Genomic DNA, 22,552 nt, shown 5'->3' with positions numbered 1-22,552 from the left:
TTATTTTATATCTTATTATTTCAGTGTATTTTCAGTGTAAATATTAACTATATTATTATACAGGTTATGTACACAATTACATTAATAATAAAACCACAAAATTCTGATTTGAATAATTTATTAGAATATAAATATGACTTTAGAGGAAACATTTAAGCAAAAAAAAAAGTATTCATGTGCCATGATCATTACATCTTTACTTGAAAACAACAACTATGACAGTCTTCTTAGTCTTAGTACAGGTTTGGTGGATTTGTACATAAAATTATGCTGATATAAAAAATAAATCTAGTCTATTTGGAAAAAAAATGTAAAGGTAAAAATAACCAAGTCTTTTCTTCTTCTAAGCATCATTGAAAAAATCAATCAGGGAATTCAGATCATAGTTGTCTAATATTTCAAGGAGCTGTGAAACCTTAGTTTTAACATTTTGTCCTTTAAATTTGAACTTGTCAATGAAGAGGTCAGTTATCATGCCTGTGGGAAGATAAAAGTCCATATGATATATATATATATATATATATATATATATATATATATATATATATATATAATTGGTACTTAGCACATTGTGTGAATGTAATATAAAGACAAGTACAAGGGGTGCTTACCATACAGTCTTTCAAGGTGGGCTGGCTGTCTCTTGTATTCTTCTAGGAGACTAGCAGACTCATCAAGTATACTGCGATATTCTGGAATAAGGAAATCTGCATTTCCTTCATGTACCTGCAGCTCCTGTATCACACACACACACACACACACACACACACACACACACACACACACACACACACACACAGAATTGTACTTTCAGTAAGATTGAACTAGGCATAAACATTGATTTATAAAATTCAATGCTTCAATATTTACCTTTAAAGCATCAATAAGCTGAACCTTTTTTGCCAGTAGCAGCTGATACTCAAGCTTAGGGTGAATCATTTTCAGTGTATGGCTTACTGAGTCTTCATTCACTTCTAAAATAACAAGAAAACATACAGGTTCACTGTGGTCATTCTGTTTTGATAATGGTTTTACTAAGCCATAAAGCAACATAAAACAACCCCCCATTTTTTCGATACTGGGAATCTGAATATAGAATTGTCTGTAAATATGAACTTACCATAGGAAATATTGAGGTTGATTTTGCGTTTGGTAGCCTCCTTGGAGAGGACATCCTTGAGAATGGATATAGTTGAAATGTTATCTGATCTGAAGTTCGCTTCACCTTTGCTGAAAAAAAAATCCTTTTAAATTCATAAACTCTGAAGTTACATAAATGTTCATATATTTTGTACTGAATTGCAAAAGTACACAGACAGCGTGTTAGATGTCTGTCTTGCTGCAACAAGCACTCAAAACTTATTTTCATTATTTTGTATGCTTATCACAAAAACTGTGCAGTAATAAACTCTGTCCTCTCAGTTGCAGAGCTGTTGGGACCTACCAGTAGATGGCTTCAAGCTGTGTTCCAAGAAAGGTGTTCTGAAAATAGAAAGTGATGTTTTCCCCTGCAGGGGTTTTCTCTGGCACCTCAGGCAGGCAGAACACGACCCATGAATGGATCTCCGCAAAGCTGAACTGACCCACCAGCCTCAGGGTGTTCATGGGTCTGGATACAAGAAGTGTAGATAAAAGGAAATAAGTTGTAGTCAGTGTTAAAGGACACCGATTTCTGTGTTAAGGGAGCTCACCTGTCCTGGTTGATGCTATGGGACCTCTGGTGGAGGGACAGAGGCTTGATCTGGTACTGACGCACTTGGCAGGTTTTGGGTTGGAGCCGTGGGGTTATGTAGGCCTGAAGTGTACCGTACTGACCCTCAATTGACCTCACCTGAAAATCAGAGTAAACTTAGAAAAAATTGTATTTTAAACAAGAAGCATTGTTTCTCTTGCAGGTATGAGGATCCTTACCTTCAGTTCCAACCTTGTGGTATTTGCCTGGCATCTGTACGTGGCAAGAAGGAAATTCCCGTTTGGCTGTAGAGGAAAGTGTGGCAGACAGGAATACTGAATCCCTTTGGCTTAATTCCAGTGTCTCAGTATATATTTGCTCTATGGTGCGAATGACTAAAGACACAAGTTTGAAGTTATACCTCTGAATCACATTCACTGAAGCTAACCACTGCAGAGTTCTTATCCACGTCCAGCAGGTCTATAGGGACATCGCTCTGTTTGAGTTCAAAAACAAATGTTTCAAAATATTACACTAAAGGGACTCGGATAACCTGCCAGTAAGAAAAATGTTTTTTTTATTGTTTCAAAAAGAGGCCATATAGGCACAATCAGTTCAGAAAAGGCTCTATGTGAGGACTTTTCTGAAATTCTCGTGTGCTCTGCCCACTACGGTCTCTTTGCTAGGGCACTCTGACCTGGAGCAGCAGGTTGTCGATGGCGGTCTGCACCTCCAGCGTGAGGTTATAGCTGGCATCGTCCTGGCACAGTGTGAACTTGTCGTTGATGCTGAACACGGGCATAGCTGAGACAGCTGTGCTGGACTGAGCGCTCTGCTGGTACCTCTCCCGACCCTGCGTGACCTTCACCTGCAGCTGCTCCAGTTCCGCCCTGCCAAGAAGGTATAGCTCAGCCTACCAGAACCCTCCAGAACCCTCAGACCAGGACAGAACTTTGATGAGATAGATAGGATGCACCCAATGTACATTTAACAGCAACTAGTTCAGCTTGTGCGGTTTTCAACCTGTGGGCTGTGACCCCCCAGCGGGCTGCAGTGGAACTGCTAGGAGATGTTGGCAATTTTTTTTTTTGCAAAGTAAAGATCCTTCCAATTATATAGATATTATGTAAGCTGATAGGTCTGGCAAAGTAAGTCAAACGAAAGGTCAAAAGATCATGTAAATTAAGTGGCGGCCACTGTAAGAAAACCAAGCATAAACCAAAATGGAGGAAATGTTAGGGTACATATTTAGAGTTTGTGTTTATTTTGTTGTGTGACTATTGTCTAGATTTTAAATGATTAAATGTTTATGTGGGCCGCATAATGTTTTCTGGTGGGTTAAATGGACAGGGAGACGCAAAAGGTCAGAACCCCTGATTGAAGTTATAAGCTATTTAATAGCATCCTTGATATATTTTTTAAAACAAGATTTTGGTCATTTTCCATTGTTTATTCAGGAGTTGATTTTAACTTCTATCTTAAATTGAATTCTAACTAACTACAGGCCTATAAATGAAATTTATAGTGAGAAGTACTGCACGCATTTATATTAAAACAGCTCAGTTTACATAAAAAAAGATCTGGGGTCTGATCTTGAGCATTGATAACCATGGCCATGCGGGGCACGTGTGGTACCTGAGTGCAGCCACTTTGGCCTGGGCCTCGCGGCTCATCTTCACCTCGTCGCCTGGCCCCGCCTCCATCTGCTGCGGCTCTGTGGTCAGACCTGACACCCAACCTATAGCAGAGGACATAGCACAGGAGCAGGACACGAGGGTCAAGCTAAAGTAAATGGACAGAGACTTTGTCCTCAGACCAGAGCTAATCAGGACAGAACACTTGCACTCTCGAGTGCAACAGCTGTAAACAGATACCTTTGACAGTTCAGCTAAAGCAAACAACTGTCTGAGACATCTCTGAGATGTGCTTGCTCACCTGTGTAGGTTGCTGTTAGGATCTCATCATATGACTCCTTACCCACACATCCTCCCTGAACTGATGTAACACTCTCAGACAAAACCTTGTGAAGACACAGTAACACAGATTAGTGAGCATACAGCATGGGACGTTGATACTGGAACCTGCAGGCAACAATAACCAGCTGCTGAAGCAGATCTGAACTGGTTCCCATTTCGCTGCCACGTACATGCTCAAAACGTAGTGCCGGTTCATTGGTGCTGTCCAATCCGTACACCTCTACTGTCCCGTCATCTCGACCAATCAGAATGTCTTTCACTCCATCGCCAAAAATGTCAAACATGTCGATGCACAGCACACCTTCGGAAGGCCATAATGAGCAAACAGTCAAGTCCTGAGACTGATGAGCATACAAATGGTTTAACATTTTGAAACAATGGTAATATTTGTAAAACTACAAAATAACGCCTCACCTCCTTTTTTCTTCTCATTATCCACCTCCCATTTAGAGATTGGACTCGAACTGGTTAACTGCACTAGTCCCAGTTTCCCATCTGCAGTTCCATAAAGCACCTCCTCCCCATCCTTACCTGGGCATGAAGGAAACATCAAAACATGTTTAGCTCCAAAATATTACACATGCTCCGATACAGACTTTAGACATACAAATACATATTTACAATGAATGCCATAGGAGTGTCCAACAAGTTCCACTATGGAAACATTATTTAATACCTCCATCTCCGTTGTGAAGCTCCAGAACTGATGGGGGTCCAGCAACCTTACAATCGTACAACAGTTCAGAGCCCTTTGGGGAAAAACAATGCAAAGTCACTGAGACAAAGCGTCATGAGATAAAGCTCAATTCAACTGACAACACCCTCTGCCAACATTTTATAATCTCACTCACTAGAAAACTGCTATTATTCAATTCTAGTGGGGACTAACACTGCTAACTGGTGACACTGGCTAACATTTAAAGGTCTGGATATGGTTTGAGCAGAAGGCTTATTTTTACCTGTAGTATGCGAAGTATCCTGTCCTGGCATGCCAGTATGGGCACTGTGCGGCCCACTCTCTCCACAGGTAAACACACTATGTCATTGATCTTGTCTCCTGATAGATAATAGTCCTGGTCTTTGCAGTCACAGTAGTGGTTGTAAATGTAACTGGCACAGATATAAAGGTCTGCCCCAGAAACATGCCTGCCAACGATTGTTTAAATGTCAACATTCATGTGCGACACAATTCCACACTTGATTCTACTGCAAATGATGATGAAAGAATATTAACTCACATGGCATTGATGCTTTCTGTCAGATTGGCCTCAAAGGAGAGGAACTGTTTGCCCTTTTTAGTGTAGCCCCTGACCTCAGAGCCAGAAGACACAAAGATCTTCTCTTGTGGGGTGCCCAAAGCCCCACCCAGCGCCAGCCTGGAGATCTTCTGCCCTGGGAGGCTTTTGAACACAGGCTGGACAAAAACAGATATTCAAAAAGGAATATTTAATACAAAGTACTGAGTGCTGAATGCAACTCATTGTCATAACTGAAAATGTTTTAGGGGCGCTTGTGTATGTGTGCAGCATTTTAATACACACAACGGCCTCTCCCTTTTTCATCCCAAAGCAAGTCACTACACCGTCGTGATCTGCTACAGCAACCTAAAGGGAACACAGAGCAAACAACACGTGGTTTTAATGGAAATGTCCATTCAAATCCGAAAGTAATCGTTTTCATTTTGAAAACCAGCCGTCTCGTCGTCTAAACGGACTATTCGTCTTTTTGTCTGCACGTTCAATAAAACAAACGACCTTTTGTGTTGATCTTCGTCCCACTGCAGGGAGAAGTTTCATGGTTTTCTGAGAAGTCACTCCAACCTTGGAAGAAAACGTGGGCAAAATATTCAGCTATGAAGTAACTATGCAGCATTATTTATTATCTTTCTGTTGTGCAGATATGGTGCACAGTGTGTGTGTGTGTGTGTGTGTGTGTGTGTGTGTGTGTATCAGAACATGTTTACCTGTAGGTAATCAGTCTGGCTCAGATTCAGCTCCATCTTCTCCCTCGGAAGTGCACAGAACCCAGCTGCTCACTAACGTTGTGTTAACTGGCAGCTTCGGCACGGTGACAGGCTGCAGTAGGGCGCTATATTGTGCATTTAGTGTTTCTGTTTACCAGTTAAACATTTACAAAACAGCAGGTTACGTGGTCAGGAAAGAGAGGATTAACTCGGGGATTATGTGGGTGTTCACTGTCCCTTGCATGCCTTGCTAGCTCACCTAGCTGTTTTAGCAAGGCTAACTAGCCAACTAGATAGTAAAGAAGCTTATCCGTTTACATATAATAAAGCTCACGATGGTAAGACTAATCATTTGCCATATTTACAACCAATACGTATAACAAAATAGGCTTGGTAAAGCGACAGCTAAATTATTATGATCATAATCGTTGTAATTATTATTCGCTAGCATGCAATCGGCTCCTCTAACACGCCATATTTGATGATACAGCCACGGTTTCCATGGAGACAAGGATACGTTCAAATCCGAGAACCCTTGATCTTGTGGGTTGGATTTAAGCACATCTTATGAAAAACTAAAGACTAAAGAAGATGTTAATATCATTGTGAACCATAGTGCAAAGTCACAGGACATTCAGTCCATTCCATAAATAAACTTATTTTGTTCAAAACAAACGTATAAACAGTTATAGATAGGTAAGGCAAATTAAACATTCATCAAATGTGACGGACAAGGTTGGTCAGGTCAACATCAGATAAAAGGTTTCCGGCGTGGGGCTTTTATCTTGTGTTTATGCGATGAGCGTTTTGTTCTGACATCTCATGAAACAAATTAACTTCTTGAGTGATGCCACAAAATTCATGACTGGGTTAGTACCAAGGATTGAGGCACCACAGCTACCTGGCTCACTACCAAAGCAGTCGCAACCTTTTTTGATATTCATTAGATTTTCCCATCTGCGCGTTGGGACTTGAGCTGCTGAGAATGAACGCGTGCACGCGCGCGCAGGTTCCCCAGTTGATAAATCAGGGGAGTGAATGTCCTTCAGCGACAGGGGGAAGGGAGGGGTCAGGAGCTGAAGTGAGAGGCTTTCAACAAGCAACGCAATTCTCATTCTGCATGCAGCAGGAAAAACAAGACCAGCGTCCTGAAGAATAAGAAGTCAATACGTTTCACTGACGGATGCTGAGACTGTTCCAAAGAATGTTACATGCAAAACTGCATGCCCTGAGAAACCCATGAAGAGACAAGGTGGATATATTGAGATCCGGGAATACTGATGCCCGCCCCAAAACGCTTCTTGGTGACCTCCACCTCTCTGCCCCTTCAAGTGACATGGGGCTGGAACCTGACCGTGTATCTGGGTCTCTTTTCACTTCTCCTGCTTCTGATGGGGCTCTTGTTATGGCTCTTACTCAAGCAGCTGAGAAACTCTGTGGGTGGCAGTTCCTTGCAGCTTTGCCGCTCTTTCAGAGAACCTCATTTTGGATTCTACAGGAGGCAGGAGTTGTGAGGACGGCATGGAGAATACCGCCGTCGTGGCAGAGAGAGAGAGAGAGAGGCGTCGGACAAAAGCGGAGCTCTCCTTTCACTGGACTCTTGCGTTCTTTGGAGGGACTGGAAAGATCGACTAGGGTTCTGTGATTACCTCCAGCTGTAAACCAGAAGGCAAGTCCTGCATAGGCAACATTTTGAATTTGTTGTATTGATAATGCACATTTGCCTTGTGTGTAATAGCCATCAGAGCATTCTGTGTTCATGATGTCCTTGGACTCCTGCCTATTGTACTAGGATTTCTTCCATGAAGATAACCAGGCATTATGAAAAATCACTCTGGATTTGAGTGCTTGCTAAACACTGTAAACGTAAAGACTAACAGATATTTTATTCAATGTCTGGAGGAAGTGGTCTAAAAATTGGTAGTATAACATGATAGATTTAGTTGAATTTAGGAAGAGCTCTTTTTTTAAAATAGATGTTTTAATATCCAAATGAGCAGAGCCTTAAATAACAATCTTCACTTTTGCCTTTAAAGTGTTTATAGTTGCTTAAACTGTAATATTATCACGTTAAGAAGTTTGTTTGTGTTTTTCCTCATAGGCATGACAGTTATATGCATTATCTGGGTCTGTAGAGATTTTGTAATACACAGTCTATCTGTTACATATTAATGAAATATGAATATAGCAGAATGTTAGAGTAAGAATTTATTTAAGGTGGGAGACAGTAAAAAAGTCAAAGATTTAGTCACAAGGTTTGTATGTATTTATATTTTTTTGTAGCACACCAATTTTATGACTAGCAATATTTTCATTTTCATAATAATTTCTGTATACATTTCAAATGATTAAGTGTTTAAGGATATAAGTGCTTGGCTGTTATGTGTTAACTATAGTGTCTTTTTCTGCTATTCTTGTTTTCGTGTTTTGTATTACCTATCTAAATGTTTTACATTTACATTTGCCTTTTCATGTACCGATTGTTCTAGTAATATTCTTTATTAATGTTATATCAAGTAAAATTTATTGTATTTCAGTAACTTGTATTTTTGTGTTAAATAAATATGGCTTTAATAATCACAATAACAGCATCATTTTTGTTGTCCTTATACCCAGTATGTGTTTTGATAAATCACATTATCTTCTTGACAGCGTCTGGGATGTTTCAGATCTATTACCCAGATAAAATCTTCCTGAGGCTGTGCTATACAGCCCTGCTTAGAAAGCAGAATGTATTCCACAGGAGCAGTGAAGTAAAGCAATATCCTTCAGGGGGTTCTCTTAACATTACAGTACTGTTTAATTTTAATTATCATACCAGTCTGCCAACAAAACTTGATTTCTTCTTGCCTAATTAAGTTAAAGAGGCCAGTAAGTCATTCATGTGTTCCTGACAAACGTAGACGTTCCTGTGATAGGGGTCGATTGTCTGTTAGAAAAGGTCAAAGGTTAATGAATTTTTAAAAGTCAATAACGTATTGCTTTATCTGTTTACAGTAAAATAATACCTTTTGAATAAGTCATATAGCTAAACTCCTGGCTAACACACAGTTGTGTGTTTGTAATGTATTTGTTTTTGAATGTATGAGATAGTCTGGCTGTAGAACAGGGTATGGTTGTCATTGTGATGTTCAAAGTAGAGTTAGTTTGTGAACAAAGACCTTTTTGTCCAGAAGGATAATATATGCGCGTGTGCGTGCTTCCTAGCTGTGTCTATGGGTGTGTGTATGTGTGTGTGTGTGTGTGTGTGTGTGTGTGTGTGTGTGTGTGTGTGTGTGTGTGTGTGTGTGTACGGGGGGGGGGGTGTTTGAGGTGTGTTGATGTGTTGTGGGAGCAAACAATCACCACGCTGTAAATTGGCTATAACAATGTTGTAAACTAGGCCTATTAGTTATTAAGCAGACAGACTACACTTAACAACCAAACTCTAACAAGACACCACAAATATAGCTATTAATCGTAATCTATGGTGATTAAAGCAGTTTACAAATATTGTGGAATTCGGTTTGTCAAAGATGGAGATATATTTAATTTAATTTATTTCTTTTTTATGTTAAATATTATATTCTATAGGCTATTTGTAAAATTGGTCTATATTTTATGGACAGAAATATTTTTTTCATTATTATTCTGTTTTCAGATTAATTAATCTGTTTGTAGTCTTTGGATGAAATGCTAATTTAATCCGTCATAGAGCACCTTTGGTGGGCGTGGCGGAGCTGCAATTTAAAACTTTCCTCTGCACATCGTTCGCGTTTAGAGCTGCTCCCTCGCTCAGGTGAGAGAAAACGTCACATCAACAGGTAACCTATGTTTTCTTTATTAGGTTAATAGATCCTAAAACATTTTATTTTGTCGAAATTTAAAATGATTAGGTCCATACTGTTTAATGAATTCAAACAATTGTGATTGTGATGAACCTTTTTTAAATTCTAGATTTGCCTGCTGTTGGATTGTATCTGACATCTGACATCAGCACACATGGTAAGAACATGGTAAACAGTCTTAATTATATCTCATGTTAAACTTTTTAACGTGATGAGCATGAGGGGAGGGTTGGGTGTGTGTGTGTGTGTGTGTGTGTGTGTGTGTGTGTGTGAGTGAGATGGAGAGGGAGGGAATCCGTTAGAATGAGGATTGTTCCGCGTAAGTTCACACAACTCAGAAATATTACAGAAAATGGTGCTGCCACACCTTGATATGATGAATGATACTTCAGAATCATTTAATCGACATCCAATCAGTTTTTTTTTCTATTCTTCGAGTCAAACCCGCAAAAATGTTGCTATGTGTTTACGGCTGCTGCGCTTCAGCTTCAGCATCATCCACACACAACAGTCACTCTTTTAAAATGAAGATGGGTTACTCCAGCAGATGGTTGGAGATTTCTCCAATGTTCCTAATGTCACAGATGTTACAGATCTCTTTTGGCAGACTGGTCATGGACGTGTGCAGGTTATGGTTGATTGGATTACAGTATATCAGACTTGTTGTGACTCGTACAACACAGATTCAGCGGCGTCTCACCAGGCTCGTTACGAGACACGGTCTTGTAGCAAACTTGTGAAATGTATCATTCTTTTTACAAACGCTATTGCTTACGTGCGTTTTATAGAAGAACGCGATGTAGCGAGAAGACAGAATTAGTAAAGATGTAAAAATGACTGTTGCTTGAGTATTGAAGATGTCTCATAAACGTGTTTATTGGTTGAACGGCTGATGCGCTCAGAGAAGCTCAGCTTCATGCTCTCACTCCAAAAGCCAGAGAAGAAAGGAGCAATTTCAGGCTGGGAGTAGACTCGGGGCCTGTTTATTTATTCAAAAGCATGGGTAGATTTATGATCACCTCTACATCCCTTGCTAATGCAAAATGTATAACTGCATACAATGAGCTGATGCGCAGCGTTCAAGGCGCGTTTGGTCCTACAGGCTTACAGAGGCACCGTGAAACCTTTCGTGCATTTCAACGCCAAGCAGGATGCTGACCTGTTGCGCAAAGCCATGAAAGGCTTCGGTGAGTCACCACTGTTTCCGCCAGTCGTGCGACCCAAGTCGTTCTTCAGTTCTTCAGTTCTTCATTCTGCTTAGCCCGTTCCAACATACGAATATGTGAGGCGTGTAAATGTGAATGTGTAATGTTAAGAGACTGAAGAGGTAATCAAATGATCTTTGTATGCGGGGTGTGGTAATTAGTACCATCCCAGAGCTACATTGACGGGCTAATTGCACAGATTGGTGCATTTCCTTAAAGTCACAGTAAAACAGACATAATTGTTGATTCTAACACGGGTCTAGAGAGTTTACATATTTTCAGAAACAACTCCTGAGTGTTACTTGGTGATTAATAGATTGCATTACAGTGTCCTATGTATTAACAACATGTAGATAGATAGGTGAAGTGCTCAATTACAAGTGTTTACCATGTCGTGCTGACAGCAGCTAATGGCTTATCAACCCAGAATTCATCACTCCACTGCTTGTTCTAGAGGTGTGAGGATTTGTGTGGTTTGAATTCACAGGCACTGATGAAGGCACCATCCTCATGCTCTTAACGGCTCGCAGCAATGAGCAAAGACAGCAGATTAAAGCGGCCTACAAGAAAGCCCACGGCAAGGTGAGCCGCAGGTACACCGCTCGCTTCAGTGTCCGGAGACGGTAGTCCGTTGCAACGTTCTCCCTGAAAGTGAAACATCTTGAAGGACACATTTGGAACTGTTAAGTGGTGCTTGAGTGGCAGGCCTACACTACATTGGTGTAGTGTAAAAACATGTAAAATGTAAATGTACATGTAAAACGTTATTTTTTTGTGTTGTATGCATGCCTCATACTTCAGATTGCCAGAGAAAATTAGGAATGGATGATGAAGTCAGTTTCAGACCTTCTGCTTTGCCCACATTAGTGCCTGGTGGTGACCCCATGGGAATGGATGCTTCAAACCTTTACCTCTATATCTTTCTCTTTGTCTCTTTCTGTTTCCTTCTCTTTCTATCTCTATAGGACCTTGTGAAGGACCTAAAGTCAGAGCTGGGAGGGAAGTTTGAGGACCTCATTGTGGCTCTGATGACACCCCCCCATTCATACGATGCACATGAACTTCGTAATGCCATCAAGGTTCCAACTCACTCATTCCTGCTATGTTTGGATAACTTCAGATAACTCAGATAACTCGCTTTAACTGTAACATGGGCTATATATATATTTACACATTTTATCTTGTGTAATACAGGGAGCTGGTACTGATGATAAAGTTCTGATTGAGATTCTGGCCTCCAGGACTCCAGAGCAGATAAAGGAGATAGTCAAAACATATAAGAAAGGTAATCACTATGAGGCCTGTGGAAAATAATGTCTCATCAATAGCTCATCTTGCAGCTCCTGTTTCTTTTAAATGAAACTGAGAAGTGCCAAAGGATTTAGCTTGTCAATTAAGAACAAGAACTAGAACAAGAACTAAGAACTATAATGCCAAATTTTACTCAAATAATTATCAATGTTTAAGTGTTAATCGTTATGGCCCCTCAGAGCACCGATAATGAATGCAATCATAAGCTGAAACAATGACCCTAGTTTGAATCTGCTGTTTTTCAAATACACACTGTGACTCTTGTAACACCTTTGGTGTGATGCTTTGTGTGTGTGTGTGTGTGTGTGTGTGTGTGTGTGTGTGTGTGTGTGTGTGTGTTTGTGTGTGTGGGTACTAACCTTACAACATTGGAAACAATCCCCAGTGTCATATACCATCTGTAGGCACCAGTCATATGCAGAACGAGTTGGCTTGTATGTTTAATCTAAGCCGGACACTAGAGACGTAGAGGCCATCCTTCATATAAGACTATGGTATATATGACAGGAAACACTTTTAGAACCGAACAAACCCACTTCGGCTAAGTAGCTCTGTTCTGCCATTGTCTGAGGTTATTAAAACTGTGCCGTACTAAGTGTCAGCAATGATCTGTTTCAGTCTCATATTTCTCACCTAGAGCATGGAACAAAACTGGAGAAAGACATCATGGGAGACACCTCTGGACATTACCAGAGGTTGCTCATTATCCTTCTACAGGTAAACACGGGGTTGGGGTTGGGGTTGGTGTGCTGGTAGCTCAGGTGGTAGCCGTGTGGTGGCAGTCCAGCAATTCGGAACGTACACTTATGAATAAAGAGGGTGTTCAAGGATGTAGAAAGGAAGATGAAGGTAAAAAGGTCATATCTGGAGCAAAAGACCAAATGGAAAACTGACAGATGAAAGGTGACCTGCTGAAACGAGGAGAGACGTCTTCTCGGAGTGATAACCTGAGCGTCTGTGATGTCACTCCTAAGTGATTAAAACTGTTCTTACGGTGGAGGCAGAGTGAGGATTAAATGCACCCGGGGCGTGTGCAGCTGTTAACTCGATACCAGAGGTCGTCGGGGTAGGGAGAACTCATCAGCTCTGTCTCAGGAAATGGTAGGCTGATATCGGACCTCCATTTCTGGTGGTTTGGCCCATATTAGGAGTTTCTGTTCCTCCATACAGGGCGAGAGGGAGGAGGGCGTGGACGAAAGCAGAGTGGAGAAAGACGCCAAGGTAAACGATCACGCCGTTCCCGATTTTGTTATGTTTTTCGTCTAGAATACAAGAGCATGGCCAGGAGAGACACAATACTAGATGAGGGGGCTGTCTCCAAATTCAGGATTGATCACTTAGCCAGCTAACTTAAAGCATTGCCTGATCTAACCCTGGTTTTTCCTGTCTCACTACGCTGGATCACTTTTTATTGGGTTACATCACCATGGCAACTTGTGCTGCACGCCTGAAATGCTCCAGGGCGAGTTGAATGGTAAACAGTTGTTGGACCAATCGACTTTCAGATTCCCCAGTGTCCCACATCTACCAGTATACTGTGGAACTGGCTCACTATTCCTTGAAACTCTGTATTCATAGGAGTACATAGTGGGATAAGCACTTTGCCAGGGACTTCAGAGATTGCTATTTTGGCAAAGGTTGACCTTCTCCTGGCCATCCAGGGCCAACGCATTACACCTGTTGAATTATACATGTGTAGTCATTACGTTCAATCTTGAGAACAAATCTAGCCTAGACATTATCACAATCTGTAATTTGCCTGCAGCACTCAATTTTGCCTTATGCTGTTCTTACTACTTAAGGCTCCCGGTATTATTCGCATTTACATCTTATAGTAGATTTCCTCTGCTAAAAATGAAAATGGAAAAGTAAGATTTGCACCATGATTAGAAGTTCTCCAGAACCGCCAGGCTTCTGTGTGGTCATGTGTAAGACCATGGTCATAATCATAATAATTTTACAAAGAACATTCAACTTGGCTGGTTTAATCCTTTTGTTATGCTAATCACTAGCGGATAGATAAGGGCGTAGTGGAGCTCTTGTTTTAATTTTAATTGGTGGCTGTTATTCCATTATGCAGCATTGTTATCCAGCATTGTTATTATTATTATTATTATTATTATTATTATTATTATTGTTATTGTTATTATTGTTGTTATCCAGCATTGCTATGCCATTATGCAGAAGTAAAATGGTCTGGAACAGTTTGAGATGAATTGTGATAAGCTCAGGTGTCAGACCCTAAGTGTAAGAGAGGGCAAAGGTCAGGAACTTGATGGGAATGGGGACAGGGATGTGTATACGTCCTGTTTGAAGGTAACGTACACACAAGTGCTGTGATGTTTCAGCTGGAGATGCAGATCATAGGTCTGTTTGTGTGTGTCGTTCGTGTTCCAGGAGCTGTACGCTGCTGGTGAGGAGAAGTTTGGTACGGATGAAGATAAGTTCGTTAGCATCCTTGGCAACAGGAGCCCTGAGCACCTGAGGAAAGGTTAATATGTGCAAGTGCATATGCGGGTGTGTGTGTGATCCCTGTATTGTATATTCCTGTGTTATATATCCCTGTGTGATGCCTGTGTTATATATCCCTGTGTGATGCCTGTGTTATATATCCCTGTGTGGTCACTGGGCAATAGTATAGTATTTGAATGGAACAAGAACTAAACAATAAAAATTTTTGTTCCTGACAAAATTGTTTCAAAAATTTCTTTTAGTATTTGATGCGTATAAAAAGATGGCTGGCAGTGACATTGAGGAGAGTATTCGTGGGGAGTGTACCGGGAACCTGGAGGCTGCACTTTTAGCAGTGGGTAAGACTAACAAGAGGACGGAAATAATACAAAAAACACATTGTCCAAAAATAAACTTGAATTACAGAAGGACAAGAATGAATGATCACTTTGTTGTCAGAAACTAATGTCAGGATACATTTTAACTGCATTTTGTTTCAACACTTCACTCACTAATGTTCACGCTGTTTGGAGCTGAAATGAACTATGGGAAATGAATTGTGTCCCCAGTGAAATGTGCCAGGAGTGTGCCGGGCTATTTTGCTGAATGTCTTCGTGAGTCCATGCGGGTATGAGAAATAAGTGTGCATAAAATACACTTGAGCACTGCTGAACATCACAATTAGCTATTTAATAATGACTGTGAGAGTTACTAAAGGAATAGTTTGTGATTTGTCTGCTTGTATTGTGTCAGCGTGCCGGTACTGATGATGAAACCCTGATGAGGATCATGGTGTCCAGGAGTGAGGAGGACATGCTTGACATCAGAGCCACCTACAAGAAGATGTATGGAGAATCACTGTACCGCAATATACAGGCAGGTGTAACACACACACACACACACACACATGCGCACACACACACACACACATGTATGGAGAATCACTGTACCGCAATATACAGGCAGGTGTAACACACACACACACACACACACACACGTATGGAGAATCACTGTACCGCAATATACAGGCAGGTGTAATACTAACACACACACACACACACACACACACACACACACACACACACACACACACACACACATGCGCGCGCACACACACACACACACACATGTATGGAGAATCACTGTACCGCAATATACAGGCAGGTGTAACACACACACACACACACACACACACACACACACACACACACACGTATGGAGAATCACTGTACCACAATATACAGGCAGGTGTAACACACACACACACACACACACACACACACACACACGTATGGAGAATCACTGTACTGCAATATACAGGCAGGTGTAACACACACACACACACACACACACACACACACACACACAGAGACATAGCCACTTCAACCTGCAACTGCCCATATGATCCCTGATGCTAGCTGTAGAAAACAGCAGAGAAGTCTGATGATGCAGAGTGGTATGTGTAGTTTGTGTGTACGACAGTGTGTTTCTCTCTTTGTGTTCAGGATGACACTGATGGCGATTATGGGAAGGCCTTGCTCTACCTCTGTGGTGGAGACGATTAATTCAGCTATTTGTTCACTTATCGGTTTGGGTTTATCAATTCCTGATTGATATTACTATCGATTTCTACCTTGATAAACACTCGTGCTCACAGGTTATTCTCTATGTGTTATGCTAGCTACACAACCTGAGCACACTTAGTCAAACTGCTTAGGGGAGGAGTTTACTTTTCATTTTACTTTTATTGCTGTTAATGTGTTTATAATTATCAGCAACTCAGAAAGTCTGTAAATGCGTCTGTAGCATCAACAGAGCTTATAAATTTATTGTGTGTGATGATATATTTTGTGTGTGATGGTACGGAGCCCGTAAGGTGACATCATGTAAAAAATAAAATAATGCATGGCCACGACTTACTAACGCGTGCGAACGAGATATTTAAGGCGTGGGAACGAGATAATTAACGCGTGGGAACGAGATCATTAAGGCGTGGGAACGAGATACTAATGTCGCCTATCACGCGCGGCAACAAAGTTAATTTTTTGACAGCAAATAAAGCAGATCACAGGGTTGTTCGTGAACTGACTGCCAAGGAGGGGATGTACACTAACTGACTGCCGGTTTTATATAAAGTAATACTTAATTATCTCGTTCGCACGCGTTAATTATCTCGTTCGCACGCGTAGTAAGGCTCCGTAGTGATGATATATTTATTGTCTTAATAAATAAACGTTTGCCCGTCATTAAGTTTTTTACTCTTGACGTCAGAATGACTGCTTTGCTAAGGCATTTGTTTACCAGTAGATGGCGCAATTGTAACAGTTCAGTACAGTTGTGGACCTGGTGAAAGGTGGACCTAAGTCAGATTAAACCAGTAATGAAAAGAGTTTTTTTTTCCACCCATAATTACCTGTTTGAACAAAAGACCCAAACATTACCATCTTGATTGCTAATACTACTAATTATTTGATAAGACCTTTCAATGGCCTCTGCAAACACAATCGCTAAAATGGATTGATTTTTTAGTCAGTATTTCTAATTCTGAAAACAAATGATTGCTATTTGAGCATAGTACAAATAGATGAATGTGCAAAAAGTCTTGATGAAAAGTGTCATTAAAGGACTGTGAATATCTTGAATCTGATCAAAGACATTTGAAGGCAGTCTTTATTCATTTCCTGGGCTATGAGCTAACAGACTGAATATGGGAGCAGAGCTGAGTAATGCTAATCTGATAAGACTGATGAAATGTTTGAGTTTGCTATTATTTGATCTGAATGCCAGATTTCATGTTGTAAGTGCACTATATGTGTGCTTGTGCAAGCGCGTGCACTTTCAAACCCTAAATCTGCTCACACCACCGTAATAATGGCATTCTTAGTGCAAAATCCTTTCTGTAGAAAACCCCTTATTGTTCCATCTTCTAAATAGGGTCATTCCCTCTACCAATCAAAATGCAGGATAGCCGGGTGGAGTATCAGACCACCTCAGTCCACACAGAATAAATCAACATGCTCCACCCACCAAGATGCGCTAGGAAGTGAAAGATTCCTGGAGAGCAGCATGTGAGATCAGAGGTGGTTTGAGTTACTCTTAGGACAGAAAACGTATAAATATCACCTCTAATTAGGTGATTATGGAGATGTGTGTCATTATAGAGATGTGTGCCAATACTCTGTACCTGGGGCATTTTCATAAATAGGCATGTGGCCAGTGAATGAATGAATTCATGGTCAGTGAATGAAAGATTAGGTGCACTAAGAGCACAGATGAGGGACATGTTCAGGAACCTATGCCAGCCTTGCCACGGCACAGAGCTCACCTCAGTGGGCAGAGATATGCAGCGTTGAGTACAAAAACACAGCGCTAGCATTAATCGCCACTGTTTTCTATCAACCTATCATATTTAGCGTATTCTCTGAGGCCATTGCATATCATTAACCCTGTTTTACAAGAGAGTGTGTTCTTAAAGATGGACTGCAGAGATATAGAACGAACTTATTCTGCTGAAAACAAGAGTCTGTCAAGAGTCTGTAGAGCATTGTGTCTGTAGCAGACAGCCGCATATCCGGAAAGATGACAGTTGGGACGATTGTAAAGTGGTGACAGTTGGGAAATAATAGAAAAAGATGCAGAAAGAGATGCTTGGAGAAGCAGTGCAGGGTCCTTTATGGGAAAAAGAGTTGCTTGTTTAAACATTTAGACATTTGAACCAGTGGAAACAGTCCTGCGTCATTTTATACATTATAATACATATACCAACAAGTTAAACCAAAGCTACTAACCAGAACCAGAACACTCAACCAGAACAGCATTATATTGGTAGATTGATGGATAAGCAGGCAGCAGTGTCAGAAGTTGGAAGTCTGGTCTGGTCTTAACAGGTTGGGTCCTACACATAGCTGGGAGTTAAGACCCTGAGTGAACATGCCTCTCTTTGCCAACATGATCCACATTCCAACATTTGTATCCTCCAGTCATGATATAATGGCTGTACACAGGGCCATTAAGAGTTAACACTAACTAAAAACTCATGTTTTTTTTCCGTCTCCACCTGAGCTACAGAATATTCTAGAAAGTTGGAAAGTGTCCTTACGTTTTTGGGGTAACCCTGCCCATACTGGAGTGATAGATACACCTTCAGTACTATATCAGGCACCATAACCCACTTTAGTTAGTTATACTTAAGTGAACTTCATTTCCAATGTTCAAAACAATAGTTTTATTGTATTATGACAATATATTAATCAGATAAAAAGGCATCACTCAGTACTTTACAATTCTGCTTCTAAAATTCTGATGTGCCGGTTGGATTTATGAAGAATGAATCCAACCCTTTAGAAATAAACCAGTTACCTTGCACACAGTTTAAATGTACTGAACGATTTTACACTAATCAGTAATCAGTGTAAACTGGTGCACATCTGTAATACTGTATTTAAGACATGCCAGTATTGTGGATCTGTAAAAGATCTCTTCTTAGTAAACAGTTACAAAGAGTGTTGTTAGTATGTACTTGATTGATCTGTGGAGATGTACACAACATATACGATAGCAGGTGTGCTGGCTGCAAGATGAAGTTTTCTTTTAGTCAGATCTATATTGCAATATTACCCCTAAGGACTGAGTCCCATTAAGCATGCCCAGACTCAACTGTAGACAGGGCCAAATGCATCTTCCCAATTATCTTGTTACATTTGTGAATCAATTCCTGTCATATACCAAAGACAGCAAGAAAACCATTAATTGCAAAAGATGTAGCAAAAAATGTATTAGCGTTTATATGAGCATAGCAAAGAACAGGTGAAAATGGCATGAAGAAGACAATTTCAATATATAATTTCTTTAATAGATCGGTAGATTATTCGAAAGGTCCCTCCTTAGGTTCCTGTTAGTAAAGGTCAGGGTTAGAGCCAGTTAGCAGGTGTCACTCTCGACCATAGCGAAGATAAAGGTGCACAGAGAAGACCAGGAGCTCCCACAATATTCTTCTGCCAGTCTCCGTCTGTCAGCAAGGTCCTCACACGACTTGTTTCCTCGCTGTGGCTGAACCTGTGTCTTTGGTGCGGTGTTGAGTTTGAAGTGTGCGTCCTCAGGGCCATTTCGACACACGTTCGCCTCGACGAGCTCTTTACTGTCACGACACGGTTGTTTCATTCTTTTCAACGACCGGGCGATCTGTCTCCAGTAAGTTTTGGAGCTGGACGCGTATTCGGGACATGATCTTGGTTTCGCTGTGTTATTCGCAGTGGAAATTATTCGCCCCCTTTTTACAGTGGATGACCAGGACAGACGTATCACCACCTGCGGCTACCCAGGTGCATCGCACCTTGTCTGTAGTTGAAAACCGGCCTTTAAACGCACCACTCTTGCCTTTCCACCCACTCTCATACCGATCGCGCACAGGCGGCGTTGACTTGGGAGTCGTTGCCTGTTTTTCTTTTCTTTTTCCCTTCTTGTTTTCTCCTCTTTTTGCGTTGCTCGCCCGACTGTCCACCTGTAGAAACTGTTGCGCAATGCAGACGAAGATCAATATCAGAGCGATGTCTTTTACGCGCATCATTCCTTACAATGAACTCTGGAAAACCTGCCAAGAACACAAGAGTCAAATCAAAAGGCAAAAAATACATATATGATTAAATTTGGTTTAAAGCAACTGCGCTTATAAACTAATTTATTGCATTTTAAACCAGCTATAATATAGCATGCATACCTTGTAACACACATGTAGTTGTGGAATGCACGTGTGTTTTTTGCTGCACGAGTTCGTCGTCCTTGTCTTCATAGAGCTCCTTCCGGCCCACAGACCTTTATCTAAACCTTCTAACTTCCACCGGTGGGAGCCCAAGCGCGTGCGCGCGCACCCAGACACACACACGCGCGCGCACACCCAGACACACGCGCGCGCTCTTGCAGGATAATCTCTTGCAGGAATGTTAATTTCGTAGGTCAGAAACTTGATTTGGCTTGTCCGCACTGATGATTAACGAGTCGCATTTGCCTGTACTCTGGTGTGTTCGTTAGGCCTGGTATTTTATTCGTGCTAGGAGCGAGATGTTCGCACGTGGGTATTATGTTTTATGTTCTTAATTCGAAATTATTTCGCTTTGAAAGTGATTTGAAAGTGAGTTCGTATTTATATACGTCATATCATTGCAATAATGAAATATCACTATTAAATTAGTGACCAAGCGGACAAGCAACTCCATTCAGCTGAAATTGCTCGTGTTGCAAATAAATACACGAGCGTCCTCTGCTGTCTATTCCGTTAGCAAACAAAGGCAGATGTTTACCGAACATAACGACAACAACAACAACAATAATAATAAATAATAATAATAATCTTTATTTGTATAGCAACTCAAAGTGCTTTACAGAATAAATCAAACAAAACATGAAAAGGAACCAAAGATTAAAACATTAAAGGAAAGTAAATAAGATGTCAAAACTACTAAAAAGATTAGAACAGACATAAAATGTAACTAAGTAAAATAATGTAATAGAATAATGTGATAAAGTTATACAATAATTTAACATTAGAGTTCATTAACTAAAAGAAGATCTAAACAGGAAGGTTTTGAGACTCTTCTTGAAGCTGTACAGAGATGAAATGCCTCCGAGCCCTTCAGGAAGAGAGTTCCAGAGCTTTGGGCCATAGTGGCTAAAAGCCCCCTCGCCAATATATAATCGGCTTTTAGGAATCACCAGTAGATTACTGTTTGAATACCTGGGAGATCTGACTAAATCATATCTAACATATTTAATTTTAGACACTCATAAACTGTTAAACTCATAATTGGGCAGTTGTACATTTTTTACATCATCACCAATAAGTGTTAACATTACTGGCTATGGTTCAGTTTATGATCTTGTGTTTACTATGAAATATTATCCATTCCCTGCTACGGAATATTAAGTGAATCACCTTACTTTGCTTATTAATATTAATATAGTTTGTACTAACGTACATTGCAAATGAAATCAGATTTCTTCCCAAGTATTTGAAAAGGTGTTTCTAGCTGTGCGAACCTAAAGTCATTGATTTTTATCAGACTCCACATCGAAACCCATACATTGCCCAAGGTATATTTGAATTACACAGCTGCTTAGGGGCCCACACCACCAGGGAGCCCCCAGAGAGCCCCCAAGAGCACCAAGATATCATGATGAGCCTATTAATTATGTAAGAATTTAGTGCTGAGGTGGTGGAATGGGGGGCCCAAAATGAAATTCTGTTTAACCATAAAGGTTTGGGCCGGCCCTGCTCCGTGTTGAATACACATCACCCTGTGGGTATACAAGTTCAGACAGTAAACATTTCATTTGGGGGTCTTTACACTCTCATCAAAAGATAAAGAAAACCAGCCTTCAGGAAGACACGGGCCTGTCTGTGAAATGCTACAAAACTCACTCGGTTCTCACTGCCAGCCTTTCAGAGTACTTCTCATGATCTGCATGAGGAACTGGTGCAGGCTGTTGCCCTCCGGACGGCTTGCGTGAGATTACCGGTTCCTGGTGATGTGCCAGTGCAGCTCACATCAGTGGGACCCCCACGGCGCTAGCTGCAGACCCCAGGTAGGAGCAGCCGTGTGTGGCCTGTCCCTTGCAGGCAGGGTGGCCTCCCAGCACCATGTAGAGCTACCGCGCACCAGGGGTGTTTATGCACAAAGAAAGGCAGAGAAGCAAGTCTTCTCACGCATGTGTTCATGTAAGGGCAAAGCATTAATGTCTTGTTCCCGAATCTGGAACTGTAATGGCACGCTAGCCTGACAGCCACTGCAGCTGTGTTTGTACAATATCCCCCTGGCTTTACTGGTTAATTTGTACATTGATTTATCCTTATTAATACCTATTTGTGCTGATATATTAAATATGTACAAAATATGTAGTTGCTCTGTTTAATACATCGGTTGGAGCATCTTATGTTATGAATTCTAATCATATTAAACTAAATTTATGAAGTAAAACTATGTGTAAGATGTTACTACCTATCAGTTAGGAATCAAGTTTAGCAGTGAATTACTCCTCGTTAAGCTACTGTAGAAACTTAAGTGGAATTGTTTATTAAGTAACCATTGGAGCCATTGTGATAATAAAATGTATTCTTGTTCTTTAATTAATGATAGAATGCAAAATTAACACAA

The 22,552-nt window shown here is 40.8% G+C and overlaps 3 protein-coding genes across 4 annotated transcripts; 1 reads left to right on the top strand and 2 right to left on the bottom strand.

Moving 5' to 3' along the window:
- Positions 1-141: 141 nt before the first annotated feature.
- Positions 142-6,094, bottom strand: bbs7 (Bardet-Biedl syndrome 7). The gene is made up of 19 exons (XM_077022364.1): positions 5,612-6,094; positions 5,403-5,468; positions 5,190-5,252; positions 4,887-5,062; positions 4,608-4,794; positions 4,325-4,397; positions 4,063-4,179; positions 3,819-3,949; positions 3,608-3,692; positions 3,308-3,410; positions 2,370-2,562; positions 2,094-2,168; positions 1,912-1,977; positions 1,692-1,831; positions 1,445-1,609; positions 1,121-1,230; positions 871-974; positions 612-735; positions 142-477 (listed from the first exon to the last, which is right to left on the bottom strand). The coding sequence occupies exons 1-19, from the start codon at positions 5,645-5,647 to the stop codon at positions 344-346; spliced, it is 2,148 nt and encodes a 715-aa protein (XP_076878479.1). The 5' UTR covers positions 5,648-6,094; the 3' UTR covers positions 142-343.
- On the top strand, positions 5,214-16,969 carry anxa5a (annexin A5a). Of its 2 annotated transcripts, none has more exons than XM_077022367.1 (14): positions 5,214-5,505; positions 9,306-9,414; positions 9,548-9,595; positions 10,541-10,625; positions 11,131-11,225; positions 11,609-11,722; positions 11,838-11,928; positions 12,592-12,671; positions 13,125-13,175; positions 14,352-14,445; positions 14,669-14,764; positions 14,975-15,033; positions 15,159-15,281; positions 15,911-16,969. In XM_077022367.1, the coding sequence occupies exons 3-14, from the start codon at positions 9,593-9,595 to the stop codon at positions 15,968-15,970; spliced, it is 951 nt and encodes a 316-aa protein (XP_076878482.1). In that variant the 5' UTR covers positions 5,214-5,505; positions 9,306-9,414; positions 9,548-9,592; the 3' UTR covers positions 15,971-16,969. The 2 variants fall into 2 exon arrangements, with proteins under 2 accessions (XP_076878482.1, XP_076878481.1); XM_077022366.1 differs by having other exon boundaries at positions 5,215-5,505; positions 9,306-9,389.
- Positions 16,970-18,099: 1,130 nt separating this feature from the next.
- Positions 18,100-20,259, bottom strand: fgfbp1a (fibroblast growth factor binding protein 1a). The gene is given in 3 exon segments (XM_077022963.1): positions 18,100-19,649; positions 19,651-19,995; positions 20,122-20,259. Coding segments are annotated over 2 exon segments (645 nt in total). The 5' UTR covers positions 19,972-19,995; positions 20,122-20,259; the 3' UTR covers positions 18,100-19,325.
- Between the last annotated feature and the right edge of the window lie 2,293 nt (positions 20,260-22,552).

The sequence above is a fragment of the Brachyhypopomus gauderio genome, chromosome 11 (genome assembly GCF_052324685.1).
Source record: "Brachyhypopomus gauderio isolate BG-103 chromosome 11, BGAUD_0.2, whole genome shotgun sequence".
NCBI classification, from domain to species: Eukaryota; Metazoa; Chordata; class Actinopteri; order Gymnotiformes; family Hypopomidae; genus Brachyhypopomus; species Brachyhypopomus gauderio.
This window is presented reverse-complemented; position numbering and strand designations above follow the sequence as displayed.

What these genes read in the sequence shown, in the direction of transcription:
- anxa5a (XM_077022367.1), top strand. An exon ending in CAAAGCCATGAAAGGCTTCG is followed by an intron (nt 10,626 to 11,130) that starts GTGAGTCACCAC and finishes TTGAATTCACAG; the next exon opens with GCACTGATGAAGGCACCATC. An exon ending in AGTCAAAACATATAAGAAAG is followed by an intron (nt 11,929 to 12,591) that starts GTAATCACTATG and finishes TTTCTCACCTAG; the next exon opens with AGCATGGAACAAAACTGGAG.
- bbs7 (XM_077022364.1), bottom strand. Translation starts at nt 5,647, where the DNA reads ATGGAGCTGAATCTGAGCCAGACTGATTACCTACAG. An exon ending in ACAGAAAGCATCAATGCCAT is followed by an intron (nt 4,795 to 4,886) that starts GTGAGTTAATAT and finishes AATCGTTGGCAG; the next exon opens with GCATGTTTCTGGGGCAGACC. An exon ending in CCACAAGGTTGGAACTGAAG is followed by an intron (nt 1,832 to 1,911) that starts GTAAGGATCCTC and finishes TCTGATTTTCAG; the next exon opens with GTGAGGTCAATTGAGGGTCA.